The 18,415-nt window shown below is 40.6% G+C and overlaps 1 protein-coding gene across 1 annotated transcript in view; it reads left to right on the top strand.

The window, feature by feature from the left end:
* The first annotated feature begins 411 nt into the window (after window positions 1–411).
* LOC135220826 (nucleoside diphosphate-linked moiety X motif 17-like) overlaps window positions 412–18,415 on the top strand; it is a 118,121-nt gene continuing 100,117 nt past the window's right edge. Inside the window, 3 exon segments of the mRNA XM_064258369.1 lie at window positions 412–546; window positions 6,547–6,792; window positions 16,156–16,351. Coding sequence (XP_064114439.1) covers window positions 427–546; window positions 6,547–6,792; window positions 16,156–16,351 — 562 coding nt within the window. The 5' untranslated portion in view covers window positions 412–426.

An 18,415-nucleotide genomic window follows, 5' to 3' on the forward strand; every position in this document is an offset into this window, starting at 1 on the left:
ATTGTTTGTGGTAAACAAAAAACCCCTGAAATGAGAATTTTTGAGGTCTTATTACCAGTGTTACGAGGTGGCCCATGTCGACAGCGATGTCAAGAAAAGGGTGTATCAAGGAAAGATGTTAATGTTAGATTTAATAAATTATTTCAAAATCTAGTATCCTTTAAAATACTGAAACATTTAAATTTTAAAATATGTACTGTAATTAAAAAGTTTCACGAATACAGCAATACAACTGCGGTTATTTAATTGAGCATTTATGTATAGTGTTCCTGCTATTAATCAATGTCGAAGTAATAACTGAATATCTGTGTAGTACCACTGCGGGCAAACGTTTGAGCAAAGTCATCCATTTCCGGCAATCGAGTATATATTTTTTTGCCTTGGCAAAGGAAACAATTCATCGAACCCTGCAATTGTGATTTGTTAATGCACTTTGGGCTACAAAAAATAATTACCCCAGGCCCCAGGGTCAACACAGTCTGCGTCTTCTCGGACACAATTCGAACTCGAGTTAGAGAATCCTGGACAAGACAGAACACTTTGACAGTATGACAGATTCACTCCTTGATTTTCCTTCGGTTTGCTGCGTTTGCATTTTATTCATGCCAAGTTGCCAACTCTAACAGACTTCAAACATTTCCATCAAGCAGGAACGACGTATCTGATTTAGAATTTTTTTTCTTATGAATGTGAACAGGCATAGGTATAGCTGTCTACACAAAGTTTATCTTTACTGTAAACTGTAAAGTCAAAGAATACAGTAAATTTAATCCAACGGGGCACGAAAAAAATTTTGTTCGATATTTTGACATTTGACGAATGGCTAGAGAGAGTGAGCACACAAACACATACACAGAAAGAGAATTGATTTCTCTAGTACAAAGTTCAAAGCCAGAGTGATTATCATTATGCAATATTCATTACAGGGATACAAATCATGTAAGTGTGAACATCGTTCGTCGGCTATCAAGATAAAAGCAACAATGAATGATTTGTCTAAACTCTGATCGATGCCAGACTGTCAGTGGTACCTAGTTGTTACGACAGTAGATTCATCCTACTGCTTATATCATAGTTTAGAAACATTAGGCTCTAAGGGGAAACAAACTTGGGCCTAGGAAGTGATAAGGTGTCCCAAACTACCTACTAGACTTGGACAGTCATGTTGATACAATAGTGATGACTCTAGGATCAAGACACCTTAAATCATACGTATCATTAAGCTAAAGGCAGCATTTCTACATGTATACCTAGGTAGTAGCCTAGTAGCTACCTAGCTAGCCTAATTTCATTTAGTGGTATTAGGTAAGTCATTGTTAAAATGAGTTACGTGGCGTGAATTGGTGTTTAAGCATAATTTAGAAAAGTAAAAGCAGAGCAATAAACTCCAATAGGTTGTTAGTGACAGGTTAACAACACAATTTGCCCATTAGCCTAGTTATACCTAATATACCCTAATGAATGTTATTTTAATATTTCTCAAAGTACGTGAACTAGGTATAGGCTATAGGTACTAGTTTTCTTGTGATTTATGAATTTCCCATTCCCTATATGTTTGCTGGTGTAGTAGGTAGGCTAAAAACTTATTTTTTCTTTCCTTAGTCCCCTACAATTAAGAGTACCTAATGGTCGTGCCCCAATGGAAACAGGTTTTTTTATTTTAATGGGGCAACTAACCAAAAAAAAAAAAAAACTCAGTTGCACTATAGCCTAGTAATAGGCTAGTCTATTTGCATAGGTAAATAGAAACTGCACAATCGAAAAGGGTGGATTGCTCATGGCTGTAATTACCTAGCCTAGTACCTATTGACCGAAAAGAATATTATAAAGGACAAAAATGTCTTGCGGCCAATTAGGCTACAAGATTGCATCTTAACCTAACCTAATCTAACCTATGGTACAATTTGGGCCCGGGGGATAACCTTGCTAAGCGTTCACCGAGAGTGCAATGAATCAAAGTTCGAGCTCTCTTACCTATACATCAAATAGCCTAAGTTAGTCAAGTGTAAGCAGGCTCAAGTTTGGGTGGCATCTGCTAATTTTCTTCCCTTTACGTTGTTTGTCCTATGCCAGTGCTGAAGCTTCATGTTACCTAGTTGTATGTTCTATTAAGACCTTTAAAAAATTTAGTCTCAAAGTCATATACTATTTTTGGATGTTTTGAAAAAGAGTGCAAGCTGATCCAAGATGACAATCTTTAAACCATGCTGGATGCTTTAAGGAATGAGGATAAGACTAGGGTGTTCCCTGTAAGCTTACACATCAGGTTACCCCCTACTTGAATGGTACATGGAGGAAAGGTCCCATAGGGTTCACAACTATGATTAAACAACTGAGTGAAGGAGTGGAAGATTTAGAATAGGTTCATGGAATGTTGGTATCCAGATTGGAAAATTAAAGAGAAAATTGTTGATGTAATGGAGACGAGTGATAAAATTTGTGAACAGGAGACTATGTCAAAGGGAAAAGGAACCAAATAGGTAGTTAGTCAGTTAAGCTTTATATCTGTGGGTCACAGATAGTAGGAAGAAATGTTGTATGATTTATAGTCGAGTGGAAAGGAAAGTTGTGGAAATAAATAGTGGTACACTGATATTAGTTGTGTTACTACTGGGGGAATATTTTGGTAAAGTAATGCAGTTTGACCGTACTCATTTCAGATGGGTTGGCTGAAGTAAGAAAAGGAAATATACAATGAAGTGGAAACATCAATTAGAATGGTAAAGAATGATTAATTGATTAAGTCTATTAAAACTGGCATCACAACATCATCTATGAGATTCATGGCCTCTGTAACACGGTTTTTTGGACTTTGCTCCTTATCAAAGCATCGGATGTAGCTGAAAGTTGACTTATGTATATTTTACAATCACACACAAATTTTAGCAGCATTATCAAAGACCTAAACCTGATAGTTTTAATTTTTATAGAGTAAAAATTATCCAGCCGATGCCATGGCCAATGATTATGAGCCAAGAGTCGAAAAACATTCATTACGTAAGCAAGGTAAACAACATTTGACGAAATGTTGCCCCGCCCATCCACCACAGAAACTCATTCACCTTATTCCATCGGCTCAGAAACCCATAGCAGTCAATAATAGTTAGCAGGATTTGGAATTGTCCCCGTGGTTGCAAAACTGCATTTTTCTTATGACTTGCAACTTTTTACAGTCAAGAGAAAGCCCGTGGCCATGACAAAGACTTTATGAATGGCGGAACGATACATAGATGTGGGCATGGTATCTGTACTAGCGTAGTAATACTACTGTAGTAATAGCAGTAATAGACATGAATTAAACGTTTAGGCCAACTGCTGGGATCCTTGAGGATCATTTAGCACTTCTTGCAACTACTTGAGAAATGAGTTTTTATAGCCAGAAGTTAAATTTTCTAATCCAACAATGCCCATGATAGCCTTCAGTGTTATCCTGAATCATAACGAGGCCAAAGTGGGTGGAGCCTCATGAAGTCATAATTCTGACGATAATTATTGATGAAGGTTCAAAGCCAAAATGCGGTAACGGCTATTTTTTTTTTTTTTTAGTAAATAGGTAGATGGCCAATAAAAATTGTTTGACATTGGATATAGCAGTTACCAAATCAAGCTTGTCTACTATGTTTTTGAAAATCACCAACTATTCCCTACATCTTGTCAATCTGATTGTGACCTATAAAGTAGACTGTAATTTCTTTGGAAACTTATTTTGGAGTTAGACTAATAATCAAAGTATTTTTGTATTTATTAACATATTTTGTTGGTTTGTTCATTATGACAATTATCAGTGGAGAGGTGTCAGAGTTCATAAAGGTGTACTGCTTTGCTTGTATTTACATTTTTATGTCATTGTTGCCAGAGGTCTAGCCTTCGTTACGTATAGCCAATCATCCATCGAGAAAGAGGGAAGAAATGCTGTCATAAGTTACGTAACGAGTGCGTTCGAAACCTTTTCTCTGAGTAAGTTGGCCCGTCTTCAAAAAAGTCACTTTTACATCATAAGTACCAAATTTATTCAACCTACGTAATGCACAATACAGTCAAAATTTATGTGTAGATATAATGTGTATTCTGAATACGTGTTATATTTATGAAATGCATAGATAAAAATTTATTGCGAAAAAACTGTGTTACAGAGGCACTGAATCTCATAGTAGGTTATTGACACCGTGGTAAAGGATGAATAGAAAATAGCCAAGCCAGTGAGTAAAAATAAATATGAGGTGGTTCATGGAGACCATGGATTAAAGAATGAAAATGATGACTATGTACTGGATATTGCGCCAAGTTTTTTTTTTTTTAATAAGCCTGTAAGAAACCAGGTCTGTGAAGGCAGATTGCCATTTAGTTATGTATGAGAGTATGGAAACACATACAGATTACCGTATGGTTAAGAGGAAAGACAGATGTGTGCAGTAAATTGTATAGTAGTTCCTGGTAACTGCTTTGCTCTTAAAGAGCAGTGTGAACAATATCCGAGATACATATACAAGAAAAAGGCTTATTAAAAATAAATTTAAGAGAGGGAGGAGTTGGTAAAAGTAGAAAATATTTGGAATGACATGAAAAAGTGTGAAAGGTGCGCAGAGGACTCGGTTTGGCAAACAACTGGCTATGGAGTGTCAAAAGGGAAAGAAAAGTGATAGTGGAATTGAGAGGTACGAGGTTCAGTTAGTGGAACTCTAGGACTTTCAAAGACTGGAAGGCATGATATGCAAGTTACTGAGAAATGACAAAGTAGAAAAGAGAGACTACTACAGTGATAGTTGACACAGCTACTGGAAGAAAGGAAGAGGGAATTTGGGGTTGGTGGGGTGGGTTGAGAAGCTAGTGATGGAGAGACAATCTATAGGAGTAGAGAATGCTTTAAGTAAAATGAAGAATGGGAAAGTACCAGGGGAGGAATAAATACTTTATTACTGAAACATGAAGGTCAATCTGGGAAGAAGGAAGTAATATCAAGTGACGGGGAAGAAATTTTGATGGTAAAAGTGTTTAAACAGAGGAAAGATTTTATGGAGTGTGGTAATTATGGAGGAACCCAACTACCAGAATATTTGTTGAATGATTTAGAACCCAACTATACCAAAACATTTGTTGAAGGATTTAGAGATGTCTTGATAAAAAATTGTGAGCAATTATGAAGACTGGTGAACACCAGCATGGTTTTATTAGAGGGAGAGGTATAGTTGAGGCTGTCTTTACAGCAAGACAGCTGCAGGTGAAGAGGCTGAAAGGTAATCATAAATTGTACTGTAGATTTACAGACCTAAAGACAGTACTATTTGACATACTATCAAGGGAGGCAGTGTTGTGGTCTTTAAGCCAGATCAAAGTTCTTGAAAATTAAGTTGGTTGAAATGATGTATAAAGAACAGTCAGCAGCAATAATGGTTTACATCAAGGATGTGCTCTAAGATAATTTCTGTTCATATTTGTTATAGCTGTACTGAGTGGATGGATTAAGAATGAGAATCTATGGAAATTCTCAGATGCAGATGACTTAGTGATTATGACAGGGACTGAGGAAACATTGCAAAGAAGTGTAAGAGAATGGCAGGAACCTCTTGAGTGGGGTGGTATGATTGTAAATATATTGGTAAAAGTGAGGTTCTAAGCCCATTCGGTGACCAGCATCCACTTAGTATACACATGAGTTGCCAGATGCCACAGATTCCTTGTGTTACAGTCTTTGATAGTTTTTTAACTGGTTTCCAGCTGGTGCTAGAAGATTATCCTATTGTTAAGACTGAAGGTTTATTAGCTATGACGAACACAAATTGATTAAAAAGTTGTTCAATAAGCAGCAAGTGGATAAGTTATTTATGAAAGACAGAAGATACTTAGATTTGAAGGAGGTAGAAAATTTTGAATATGTGCTTGGGATTTACTGTAAGCTGGGAGGGAGAGTGTGAAGCTGAGGTTGAAAGTAGGGTAAAATCAGCATGGGGGAAAAGTGAGGGAGGTATGTAGTGTGGGACAATAGAATGCCAAATAAATTGAAAATAAACATCTATAGTATGCAGTCAAACCAGTGAAGATGTATGGTTCAGGAACATTAGCATCAAGAATGAAAGAACAGAAGCTGGAGCTTACAGAAATGAAGATACTAAGGGGATCTCACTATGAGAGGCTAGAAAATTAAGAAATTAGGTGAAGTGCCAGAGTGGTCAAGATTGCTGATAAAGTTCTTATGTCCTTGTTTACCCAAAAGAAAGGATGAGCGAATCCAAGAAATACAAAATTTGATGGCCTTTGATTCTTGAGAGATGATTGTTATATTGATTCTAGCATTAGAGAAGTCAATCTCTTAAAATTCCTCAAAATTCTCACTGCTTATATCACAACATTATAGTATTATGCCTCAGATTAAATAGTTGCTTGTACGTACACTATATGCACATTACTTTATAACCTGTTTTAGATTTTGCTGGGCAATCTGTTGTCAGTGATTCAAATAAGTGGTGAAGGGCAATATGTAATGCTTTGGTATACAGTAGCTTGATATAAATTTGATGAATGTTATAAGATATGTTATATTTTTTCAAGTCTGTGTGGAAGACAATGGCTGCCAAATATGCCAGGGTGCTTGTGCATCTTCGGAAAACTTCACAGAATGTATATGAAGCAGCTAAGTTCAGTGAATGCATTTTTGATCACCTGGGCATAGAAGATAATGGCTTAGTGGAGTGTCAACTTGAAAACAACCAGCTTTTGTTACAACCCCCAACTCAAAATAATGATATAGCAAAATCTCTTGGGAGTAATCACAGCCCTACTTCTTATAGGATAATGGTAAGTATTTACTGTACTTTATGCACAACAGTGAATAATATGGAGGAGATCAGAGTCTAGTTACACGACTTCTCATTTTTAACATTAAGTTGTTCATACACGAAACAAACCTTCGGTCTAAACATTAGGATTTACTAGCGCCAAGCTGGAAACCGGTAGAATTAAAATTACACTTGTGAGATCCAGGGACTAATGGCATCTATACCAGGTCACGGGGCATGTATACCCAGAATGCCCACGGCTACCTGTGACCCATCAGTTATTTTCCTACCGCCTTTAAGATAAGACGTGTTACTGTCTATCTCATTTAAAGCCGGTTTTTCAGTTTGCCCGTTCTTTATCCATTTCATTTTTTATTTTTCATTCCTTTTCTTTCTCCAAGTGTGATCAGTGTGTGGTAAGAGTGTATACGTGGTATGATGGCGAGAATTTTGCCTCAACATCGGGATCGTCTACCGCTTCGAAGAGGAGACAAAGGAAATGCCCAGGAGTCAGTGGCTTCCTTGTTCTAGGTTCCTACCTCGGTGTCGACGGATCCTCATCCAACGTGTAGTAGGTGCAGGGAAAACGTATGTACGGTTACTAATCCGTGTTCTGTTTGTCGCGGTTGGTCGGTGGAACAGTGGAAGAAGTTCTATGGGAAAAGCCAATACAAAAGTAAAGGGGGTGACGCCATCTTTGGATGACCAAACCTTACCGGCTTCTTTTGTATCGGTAATAAACCAGGCTGCTCCATATGTTTCTCCACCTGCTTTTGAATTGTCTCATACCCCTTCGGTTTCTCCTAGCGGTTCTGTATCGGAAACGTCAGGAGGGGCCTTGGGTAATTTTATGAATAATTTGCACTCTCCTTTGTTCCCAGCAAGTAGAGGGGGAGATCCGCCATCTTTGTTCCAGGCTCCTGCTACGCAAGCGACATAGGTTAGATGGTACGTGGTCAGCGCTAGGCCTACCAGGCGTACCAACCTTGGATGGTCTGCTTGCGCATTATATGACGTCACGGTTCCAGCAGGGGCCGGCAGCGCTGAATGTTCCTCATCCCCCGGGCTTGCAATTTATGGGAATTAAATGCCGCTGCTTCTCCATCCCACTCAGTATTTACAAGCGATGCAGGACGTGGGAGGTAATTTGGCAGCAAACGTGCGGTTACCAGCAGAAACCTCTCAGTCTCTCCCTACGAGAGCGATGACGTCACAACATACGTCACACTCTGAGATGGCAGGCGTGATGACAGTCACAGACCGATTCTCGGCCTTTTTCGCTGCACCCAGACGCTAATACGCCTTCTGATCCGTCAATGCAAACTGTAATGCAGAAGTTACAGGATATAGAGGAGAGAATGAATAAGAGAGACAAAAAGAAAAAGTGTGATTCGCCTTCTTCGTCTTCTTCCTCTAGTTCGGCGTCATCGCTAAGTCCGATAACGTCACGGCGAGCGCCAGTCAAGCGTTGGAGGAGGATTCGGGAGTTCCTAGCGGATCCTCGGTGGGCCAAGAGGAGAAGAATCAATTCTTCCTCTCCTTCGGACGAAGACTGTCATTTCCAAGTCAGCAAGAAGGTCGGAAAAATCAGTGGCTATTAAGCACAAGGTTGCCAGACGAAGCCGTTCGCAAGAGTCCGAACAAGCGAGAGAGGTGACGGCCGGCGAGCTAGCGGCCGAGGCGGGAGTTGCCAGTTCGGATCGCAAAAACTGCGATACCTCTGGTAAAATCGACGTTGGCGGCGAAAGGTGCAGCAGAGGATGGAATGCAGATCCCAGTTTCGCCCGTAAGGCCGTTCAAAAAAATACGTACGAAGGACGATAAGGCTCCTATTAAAAGTACAAAAAATAGAGAGTTGGCAAACCTCGGCGGATACGTTCGTGGAAGGCAGTGTCCGTCTGGATAGAAGGCCGAGGCCGGGCTCGCCGACGCTCGAAAACGATGCAATGCTAATAAAGACGAACTTACCTCTGTCTTAAGGGAGCCTTCATCTTGGAGATCTAGACGAGATTCTCGCTCTAGATCCGTGAGCAGAGAAAGAGTGAGACGTTCTCGTTCCCCCCCCTGCTGACTATCTGGGATCGAGCCAACAGCGGCCAGCAAAGATCAAAGAGGCCGCGGCCGTAGGGGCAGGCGGCCGTGGAATTCCGGGCCGTCTGTCAGAAGATAGAGGCGAGACAACATCCTCTCGTGACGGAGAGTGGTACACTAGAGCCGGAGGAAGGAGAAAACCAAGAGTTTCTGGCCTCGTATGCAGAGGTTATTGATTTGATTCGTCAATTCAATAGCCTTTCGGAGAAGACAGAAACACCGGCCAGTATGCTTCCTCCTGGAATTGACATGGCGTTTGGACTAAAGAGGGATACCAAGGTGTCGTATGAATTGCCTTGTTCGAGTCATGCGGAATCGGTCTTGCACACGTAAACGCAAAGATTGCAGGGAGGGATAATTCCTTAAGGTCTAATAGATCAGTTAAATTTATTCCCCCTCCAATGATAAAGCAAAGGAAATATTATACGACACCGAAGGTCCCTTTGCTGGTCTAGACAAATGAACCCTAATGTTGTAAGGTTAAGGCCTGGATTAACCTTGGATCAGGTTAAAATGGAGTGCCCTTCGATGACGCAAAGAGGCTGCACGTTAGAAGCAACAGCTTCTTCTGTCTTTCAGGCTGCGTCCTGGTTAGACCTTTGGTCAACAGCAGTGGCGAAAAATTGCATCCTCGGAAGCAACAAGGAAAGTAGTAGATGAACCATTGTTCATTAGATTACTACAGTCAGGGTCCAAGGCGATTGCGTACCTGACAAACGTAAGTGCCAATGTTTGGGCAAATATCCTGCTAATGAGGAGAGATGCAGCATTGGCTAGACTAAGCCGCAATGTGGATTTGGATTCCCTGTTAGCAATGAGGAATGGGGATATCTTGGAATCGCAACTACTGTTGCCAGAGGTCATACTGGAAGAAGCGATAGATAGAAGAAGGATGGACACTAACGATAGGTTGGTTGCAACAGGCAGTTAGGAAAACCTCTAACAGTCAAACTATTCCTTTGGAGGGAAGACAACAGCAGATGTCTCGAAAGAAACCAGTGAGACATAGCATCCCTAATAGAGTCACAAGACCCTCTTCCCCAAAGAGGATAACTCATCGGCCTTTCACAATAGAAACAACAGAGGAAGGGGCAATAGGGGAAGGGGGAGAGGCTCAAGAAGATAGGATGGGCGCCTCCCATCACTCGGCCACACCAGTGGGGGGTGCCTGGCAAATCACTGGAAGGTTGTGGCAGGAACTAGGGGCAGAGCAGTGGGTGGTGGATGTTCTCAGGATCGGGTATTTGATTCCGTTCGAGGTAACCCCGCCCCTGACAGATCAACCATTACCCCACGTCACTTATGCCCACAAATCTCAGAAGGCCACTATTCTGCAGGACGAAGTGAAGAAGATGATGGAAAAAGGAGCTGTGCAACAAGTATGCAGTCCGACAAAAGGCTTCTACAGCAGGCCTTTTTCCTGGTACCCAAAAATCCAACGGGGAGTGGAGGACAGTAATAGACCTGTCAACGCTGAATCTGTTTATAAGGAAAACCAGTTTCAAGATGGAAACTCCGAAAACGGTTCTACAAGCAGTCAGAATCGGAGACTTTATGCTGACAGTCGATCTAAAGGACGCATACTTTCAGATACCAGTCCATCAGTCTTCAAGGAAATTTCTCCGCTTCAGTCTTGCAGGGAAAGCTTTCGAGTTCAAGGTCCTGTGCTTCGGATTGACAACGTCTCCTCAAGTTTTTACAAGAGTGTTCACCCTCGTGTCGGCATGGGCGCACGCTCAGGGGATCAGGCTGATAAGATATCTGGACGATTGGCTGGTGATAGCAAAGTCCAGGGAGAAATTACTCAGGGACAGGGCGACCCTCCTGCAGCTTTGTCACAGCCTAGGTATTGTGGTGAATCAGCAGAAGTCGCAGCTGGATCCAAGTCCACGTTTGGAATATCTGGGAATGGTGATAGAACCAACACAAGCCAAAGTATTCCCGACAGACCAAAGAGTACAGAAATGCAAACAAGTGGTGAATGCCTTTCTGGGAAAGCAGACACAGCCAGCAAGACAGTGGCAGGTGGTGCTGGGAATCCTAACCTCCCTGGAGAAGCTAGTACCACAAGGAAGGCTACACCTTCGGTCCCTACAATGGAGGATGAAGGAGTTTTGGTCACCAACAGTAGATCACCCGTACGAGCAAATTCCCTTGTCGGCAGAAGTGAGGAAAGACTTGCTGTGGTGGGTGGACGACGACAATCTGACAGTGGGTGTCCCCCCTTCAACAATCCTCCCCAGACCTCTTGCTGTTCTCGGATGCATCACTAGAAGGCTGGGGAGCCCATATGGAGGAGTTGATGGTGTCAGCAAAATGGAGTTGCAAGGACAGAGAACTCCATATAAACGTGCTGGAGTTGAAAGCAGCTTTCCTGGCTCTACAAGAATTCAGGGAGAGAGTAAAGGGACACTCGGTGGTATTGATGTCAGACAACACCACAGTAGTAGCTTATATAAACAAGCAAGGAGGCCTAGTTTCTCGGCAGTTACATGTGATGACAGTTCAACTTCACCAGTGGGCTATAGAGAACCTGGTAGACATCAAGGCCAGGTATATTCCGGGAAAAAGAAACATAGTGGCCGACAAGTTGAGCCGCAGGGATCAGATTCTGGGAACGGAGTGGTCCCTACACCAACAGGTAGTGGACAGGATGCTCATGTTGTGGGAAGGACCGATCATAGACCTATTCGCAACCAGGTACAACAAAAAAGTTGGAAGTGTATTGTTCAGTAGTCCCGGACGCAGAGGCAGCAGCAGAAGATGCGCTACAACACCCCTGGGACAATCTGACGTGGACGCATTTCCTCCACCTTTTTGGTCTAATCCGTCAGGTTCTGAACAGGGTAATGCGGTCTCAGAACCTCAAGATGACCCTGGTAGCCCCGTTATGGCCGAAAGCAGAGTGGTTTCCAGACCTACTGGAACTCCTAGTAGATGTGCCAAGAGAGTTACCTCCATGGAGCAACCTTCTGTGTCAGCCTCACGTGGAGAGGTACCACCAGTCGGTGAAGTCCCTATCGCTTCACGGGTGGAGACTGTCAAGTATCTCCTCCGAGAGCGAGGGTTTTTCGCAAGAGAAAGCAGCAACTCCAGATGGCAGGTAATATCAGAAAATCATCTGCGACAGTATACCAAGGGAAGTGGTCAGCATACTGTGATTGGTGTCGTAGGGGGAACGTGTCTCCACTCGGTACCACTATTCAGCAGTTAGCAGACTTTCTGATATATCTCAGAACAGAAAAACATATGTCTGTATATGCAGTGAAGGGGGTACAGGGCTGCTCTAGCCTCAGTCTTACGAATGAAAGGAGTGGACATATCGTCTTCATGGGAGTTGGCCATGCTGATGAGGAGCTTTTGAACAGTCATGCCCACCAAAGGAGCTAAAAACCCCAGATTGGGATCTGACCAAGGTACTGAGTAGTCTGACAAAACCCCCTTACGAACCACTAAGGCAGTCCACGGATAGGAGCCTGACCCTGAAGACAGTCTTCTTATTGGCCCTGGCTTCAACCAAAAGGGTGGGGGAAGCTACATGGCCTCTCATATCTCATAAAGCACTCGAGAGGTTGGAGATCAATGGTGTGTGAGTTTGTCCCAGAATTCGTGGCAAAGACCCAAAATCCAACAATAGTAGACGGCAGATTCGACTCCTTTACCATACCTTCCTTGGCAGACTTTGTAGACAACGACAAAGCTGAAATGCTCCTGTGCCCCGTCAGGGCACTAAGGAGTACTTAAAGAGAACAAGGCACCTCAGGCGGGGTGCCAGAGGTTGTTCGTAAGTACAGGACGGAAACAAGAAGGAAGTGTCCAAGAATACAATATCATTTTGGCTAAGGGAGACAATCAGAAATGCTTATACTGCAGAAGACAGAGGGTCAGATAGCCAGGTGGGAGCTAGAGCTCATGACATCAGGGGTTGTGAGTGCTTCCCTAGCATTTAAGAAGAACATGTCTGTGGATTATAAAATTCTGAAAGCTGGCGTGTGGAAGCGCCAAACAACTTTCACCTCATTTTATTTGAAACAGATGTTGCCCATAGATCCATTGGACACCTTTTCCTTGGGTCCAGTGGTGGCGGCCCAACAAGTGATATAGTTCATCCAGTGCCCCTGGGCGGGTCAGTTTTTGCGTCTAGTCTAAGATGAATGTATGAAAGTAGAATGAATGGGATGACTGGTCCTTTTTTCTTTACTACTTTCTTCCTACTCCTTTAACTACGGGCAATATGAAGGAAGAGTACCGTCATGTGCTGGAACGGACTAGATGCAGGTGAGATGGTCAGCCATACTGTGAAGCTATCTTAGCTGATGATATACTTTTCAGTAGCACACACCCCTCTGGATAATAAGGAAAGAGGGGTGAAGGTCGATCCAGTCGCAAGGGACAAGAGTAAACAGTAGAATTGGTATCTACACCCAGTGGGAGGAAACCAATAGATCCGCTTATATCTTTGGTCATAGGTTCATTGTCCATTCTCTAGAATTTCCCTATATATTCGGAAATGGATAAGGTGGCAAACTTCCAGTCAGTTGTAGAGACTTACCTCCCTCCAATAGTAAGTCTATCCTAATGTTAAGACCGAAGGTTTGTTTCGTGTATGAACAAATACCAAATTTGTAACTAATTTGTATTTTTCATAACTAACAAACCTGAGGTCTTAACAGTTAAACAAAGGCCCACCTCGAACCACCCCTCTAGCAGTCTAAACTGGGTTAGAAATATAACTGATGGGTCACAGGTAGCCGTGGGCATTCTGGGTATACATGCCCGTGACCTGGTATAGATGCCATTAGTCCCTGGATCTTCACAAGTGTAATTTTAATTCTACCGGTTTCCAGCTTGGCGCTAGTAAATCCTAATGTTAAGACCTCAGGTTTGTTAGTTATGAAAAATACAAATTAGTTACAAATTTGGTATTTTAAGGCATAAATATTAATTAGTTTTCAATGTGACTCCAATATAAATCAGAGGATGGTGAGAATATAGGCTATAGATTTGTTATAACAGCTCCAATAGCAATTTATGGCTGCTAATCCCCTTGAGAGACAAAATACAAATTGATTTAAATTTTGTCATATTTCATGTTCCTTCATCAATTTATTTCAGTTTGATGCTCAAATGACCAATTTTCACAAATCTGTTATTTTACTTGATTTTCCTTATTATGTACTGGAATACTTTTATGCAGATGGATTACGTAATCAAGTTTTATTTTTGGATACAAGACCACCTTGAGTTTCTGTACCAGATATGTATCCCCCACTATTTATGTTGCTGCAGTGTACCTGAAAGGGTTTCTCTTTGAGGAACATTGTATTTAACAAAGATGTATAATTAATTGCCATTAAGTAGACTGAAATTACTTGTTAGTAAGGTACCTTACTAAGCCACAATTTTCATTCTAAGCAGAGTTGTTTTTTGAAAAGTATTTGATTGGTAGTGATGCTTTGTTTTAACATCTCTTATTTAATGCTGTGGTAATGTTGGGATGTGCAGATGTACAGTATGTACGTTGGAATAGATACATACTACATAGTGGGTTGTACTAACTTAAATTTGGTATGAATATTTTTAGTTGTGTATTTTTACAGTAATATTTTGAGTTTAATTTTACAAAAAGTATTGACTTGCCTAGTTTTCAAATGTAGTTTGTACTACTCAGTTGTAAAGTAAAAGAAATCATGTCATTATTGCATTACATTGTGTACATTTGTAGATATTGAAGAGAAGTTTCATGGGAAATTTATGGCATCTGCTGTATTAGACACACTCATGTGGTTTGTGTAGAGCAAGTGAGTACACAACCAAACTAGGTTTGTGGTAACTCATGATAGGTATGAGTGCCTGAAGACCTTTGCAATTATAAAAAAGAAGAGAATGTTGAATGAGAGCCATTCTAGTTTGTTTTGGGGTTCAGAGCTGGAAAGATTGAGTGCTTTACCAAATTTTGTTCAATGCAGCTTGTTCTTGTGTGGAGGAGGAATTTTCTGATGTGTGCCCTCCCAGTATCAACATGAACTAAATCTTTTTAAAGTGTATTTGAGTTTGAGGGAGAGCTGTTGGCAGCTTGTTCTTCCTCCTCTCCCATCATCATCATCACCAAGAGGCCACAAATGGGCTGATTTGTAAAGAAATTTCAGTCTGTCTTAAGGCAGTTTTACCACTTTGTTGAGTGCAGTGCTGCTGTGAAAGGAACCCTTTCACGTACAGATCAGCAACATGAATAATGGGCAACCCTCAAATCTGCACTTTTTGATGAGGACTCATGAATGCTTGCCATGCTTCAACCAGACGGCTGAATCACTACTCTCCGCTGTTCAGAGGAAAACCCAACCATTTTTGCTGAAGTTATTGACACTGGATAGTAATCTGAAATACGTATTATGTACCTCATTCTTGTTCTCCTGAGGCAAAACTGACTAGTTAGCTTTTTGGTTCAGTGATATAAAGAGTCTTTTACTTAACTTTGATACTTGTGGAGGTTCAGCCCGAATGGTATTTTTATGTACTTTACTTTTTGTAAAGATTGCTGTAAATTTGGCTAAGTTTTTATTTTCCTTGAATTAGTTAGAAGTTCTTTTCACACATACTAAAGAATTGGTAATGTTACTCCAATTGTTAAATTGGGGAGGGTTAGATCAATAGCCTGGCTATTACCACATTTTTTCCCCTATATAATTGCAATATGTATTAACATTTTCAAACAACTGGTGACAAGCCTGAATTTTCATTTTGAAAATAGCCATCTGTTCCCTAGATAAATTACAGTGAAACTTTCACAAGGGCCTAGTAGTTTGTGATGCACTTCAGTTTCAAATGTTTTAATAAATCTCTAGCTTCTGGTAATAAGTTTGGATGATTGGTTGTAACTTCAGTGCTGCTTTTATCCATAATAATCCTGATATACTTGTTTTCAAACCCTGGGGTGGGAATTTGAGATCATGTATATAGTTGCAACAAGAAATCCAGAACTGCTGTCTAAGGTATTTCCAGGAATGTATGATAGAATGTTCAAGTGATTTTTTATAGATTTTTACAGCTACTATGCAGTGATAAAGGCCTCACTTCACAGAATACATAAAAGTTAAAAATGTGATACTTTTTTCTTTATAATATCCCCCAAGCAAATGTTCCTACACTTGGAGAATTGTGGAGTGTTCTTGCCTTTCCACGTAACAAGTTTTCTTTTAAATACATACTTAAGAACATTACCACACCTCATATCTCTTTTAGTTTATCTTTCTTTTCATAATTATATACTGTGTATTGTGATTCATTTCAGCATCCACCATTTTGTCCAGTTCATCACTTGGATGATGAAAGTACAAAAGACTTGCCACCAGAAATAATGAGCAGAGGTATTGATGTTGGTGTAGCTGTACTTCTTGAATCCTGTGATGGACACTTGTTATTAACACGTCGAGCACCTCACATGAGAACCTTTCCTGGTGTGTGGGTTCCTCCGGGAGGTCACGTTGGTAAGGTTTGTTTCATGATTGGACCATGAAATATATTGTGATGGTTTTTATCAAGAAGTTTGTTGAAAGTACAGGTCACAAAAACTGGAAAAATTATATCGTATGGTACAGCTCATAAAGAGTTTAGTTTGATAATAGAATTCACAAACTCTTGTTCTGCTTATGCCTAATAGTATACTTGTGAAGGTATAGTCAGTTAAGTGTGAAGTTACTTCAGTAAACACTAGTACTTGGTTATAAAAAGTTGACCTAAACTACAATGGACAAAAAGAGTTTGCTGTGTATATCATTAAATGGTTAGCATAAAGGCCCATGTTCTGCCGTGTACAGTACTTTTCCGTTTTGGGTAAAGGTGTTATAGCAATTCCATTTAAGGTTTGATTAGGGAATGCAGTTTTGATTCTTAGTGTCTTAAAAGTTAACATGACCAAAGATAGTTCATTTTTGTTTTGAAGCAAGGTCACTTCTATATGTATATCAGGTACCCTGACTAGTTTCATCTGTTATAGTAGTGTACATGATACTGAGTTAACTTTTCAAATTTGGTCATAAGCCTTCTATATATCTAATAGCATATTACATCAGTGCTTATGGCTTCTTCAGTTTGTTACATGGAAAACATCAACTTCTAGTGTATGTCTGCCCAAACCTGAACACTTAGGTAATAGATCTACAAAATTAAATTTTGCTTACATTTCTTATGAAGGCGACTCCTAGGAGCCTGTGGAGCTATAGAATTCTGAATTTATCATAGTTTAACATACATACAAATTTCCAAAAGCTACACAAGAAGATTTTTATGCCCCCAAATTTTGTTGTAACATGATTACAGTAATAATTATGAACAATAAAGCCAAAATGTGAATTTCACCTTTATAGCAAATTTGCATTATTAGAAGTTTCAGTTTTTAATGTGTAACAATAAGGGATTAGTTCCCTTCTTGCTAGAATTTTTCTAGCAAGGCAGACCCTTTATAGCATCTGGTAGTGTTAAATGTGCTACACACTTGGTGGTCGGCAAGGATAGAACAGGCACAGGCAGCCCAGGTTATTGGCGGGGTTTCTGTTCTCAGCAGGATGCTGGTAAGCGAAAACTGCCATTAACTGAAACTTGACGATTTATGGCGCCAATATCTGGTTAATGGTGCCTCTGTTAGGTATGTTATGGTGCCATAACTCTATTATCGGCTCCTAACTGGAACTCGGCGCGTTATGGCGCCATAAATGACCGATTTTATGGTGCTACACAAGCCCCATAAACCAGATTGCCAATTACCCGAGTCTTCCGATAACTTGGGACTGACTATAGGGCCCCTAACCCTTATGTTAACCATACTTAAAGGACATTTTGCATTGGCAATCTTTCTTATTCACCATCAGCTGTCGCTTTCTCATCCTCAGCTGTAGCTTTTTTCTTGTTGAAGGTGACAATGAAGGTGAATGAATACCACTAGGCTGAAAAACTGTGTCAACATCAGTAGGCGTTTCTCTTTGAACCCCTTAGAAAGTCAGCCTTATGGAATTAGGGCTACTGAGGTGGTCAACAATTAGTGAGGCCATCCAGGGAGATAAGGACAGCCCAGATATATTATATGTAGTAAATGGTACCTACTAACCTTCTGTATTTTCTGTTGGTTTAAGGCTGAATAACTACCATACCACTTCACATCTAACTAGACTTTCAGTGTAATTCAAATGAGATGATCCATGTTAATGCATATGGATTAAATTTTTATTCCATAATGGACACATTAAGACTGATTTTCTCCCAGCCTCTTTGGTTAATGCTTGGTAATGATTGCTTCATGAACTGATTTGATTGCATAGAGACTATAGATATGATTAGGTTGGGTCTCCTTCAGCAGTTAGGTAGACTCATATGAAACTATAAAAAAAACAGTTGGGTTCCTTTGTCTAGTGAAGTTAACATGGCCCTATGTTCACTGCACCTTTCCCAGTGTAAAGAACAATTTAAATGACAGCTTGCTATATTTATGAAAATAAAAGTTTTATGTATGCAACTTACCAAATAATTACACAGCTATAGCTTCTATCTGTCAGCAG

This window comes from Macrobrachium nipponense, chromosome 2, assembly GCF_015104395.2.
Source record: "Macrobrachium nipponense isolate FS-2020 chromosome 2, ASM1510439v2, whole genome shotgun sequence".
Classification (NCBI taxonomy): domain Eukaryota; kingdom Metazoa; phylum Arthropoda; class Malacostraca; order Decapoda; family Palaemonidae; genus Macrobrachium; species Macrobrachium nipponense.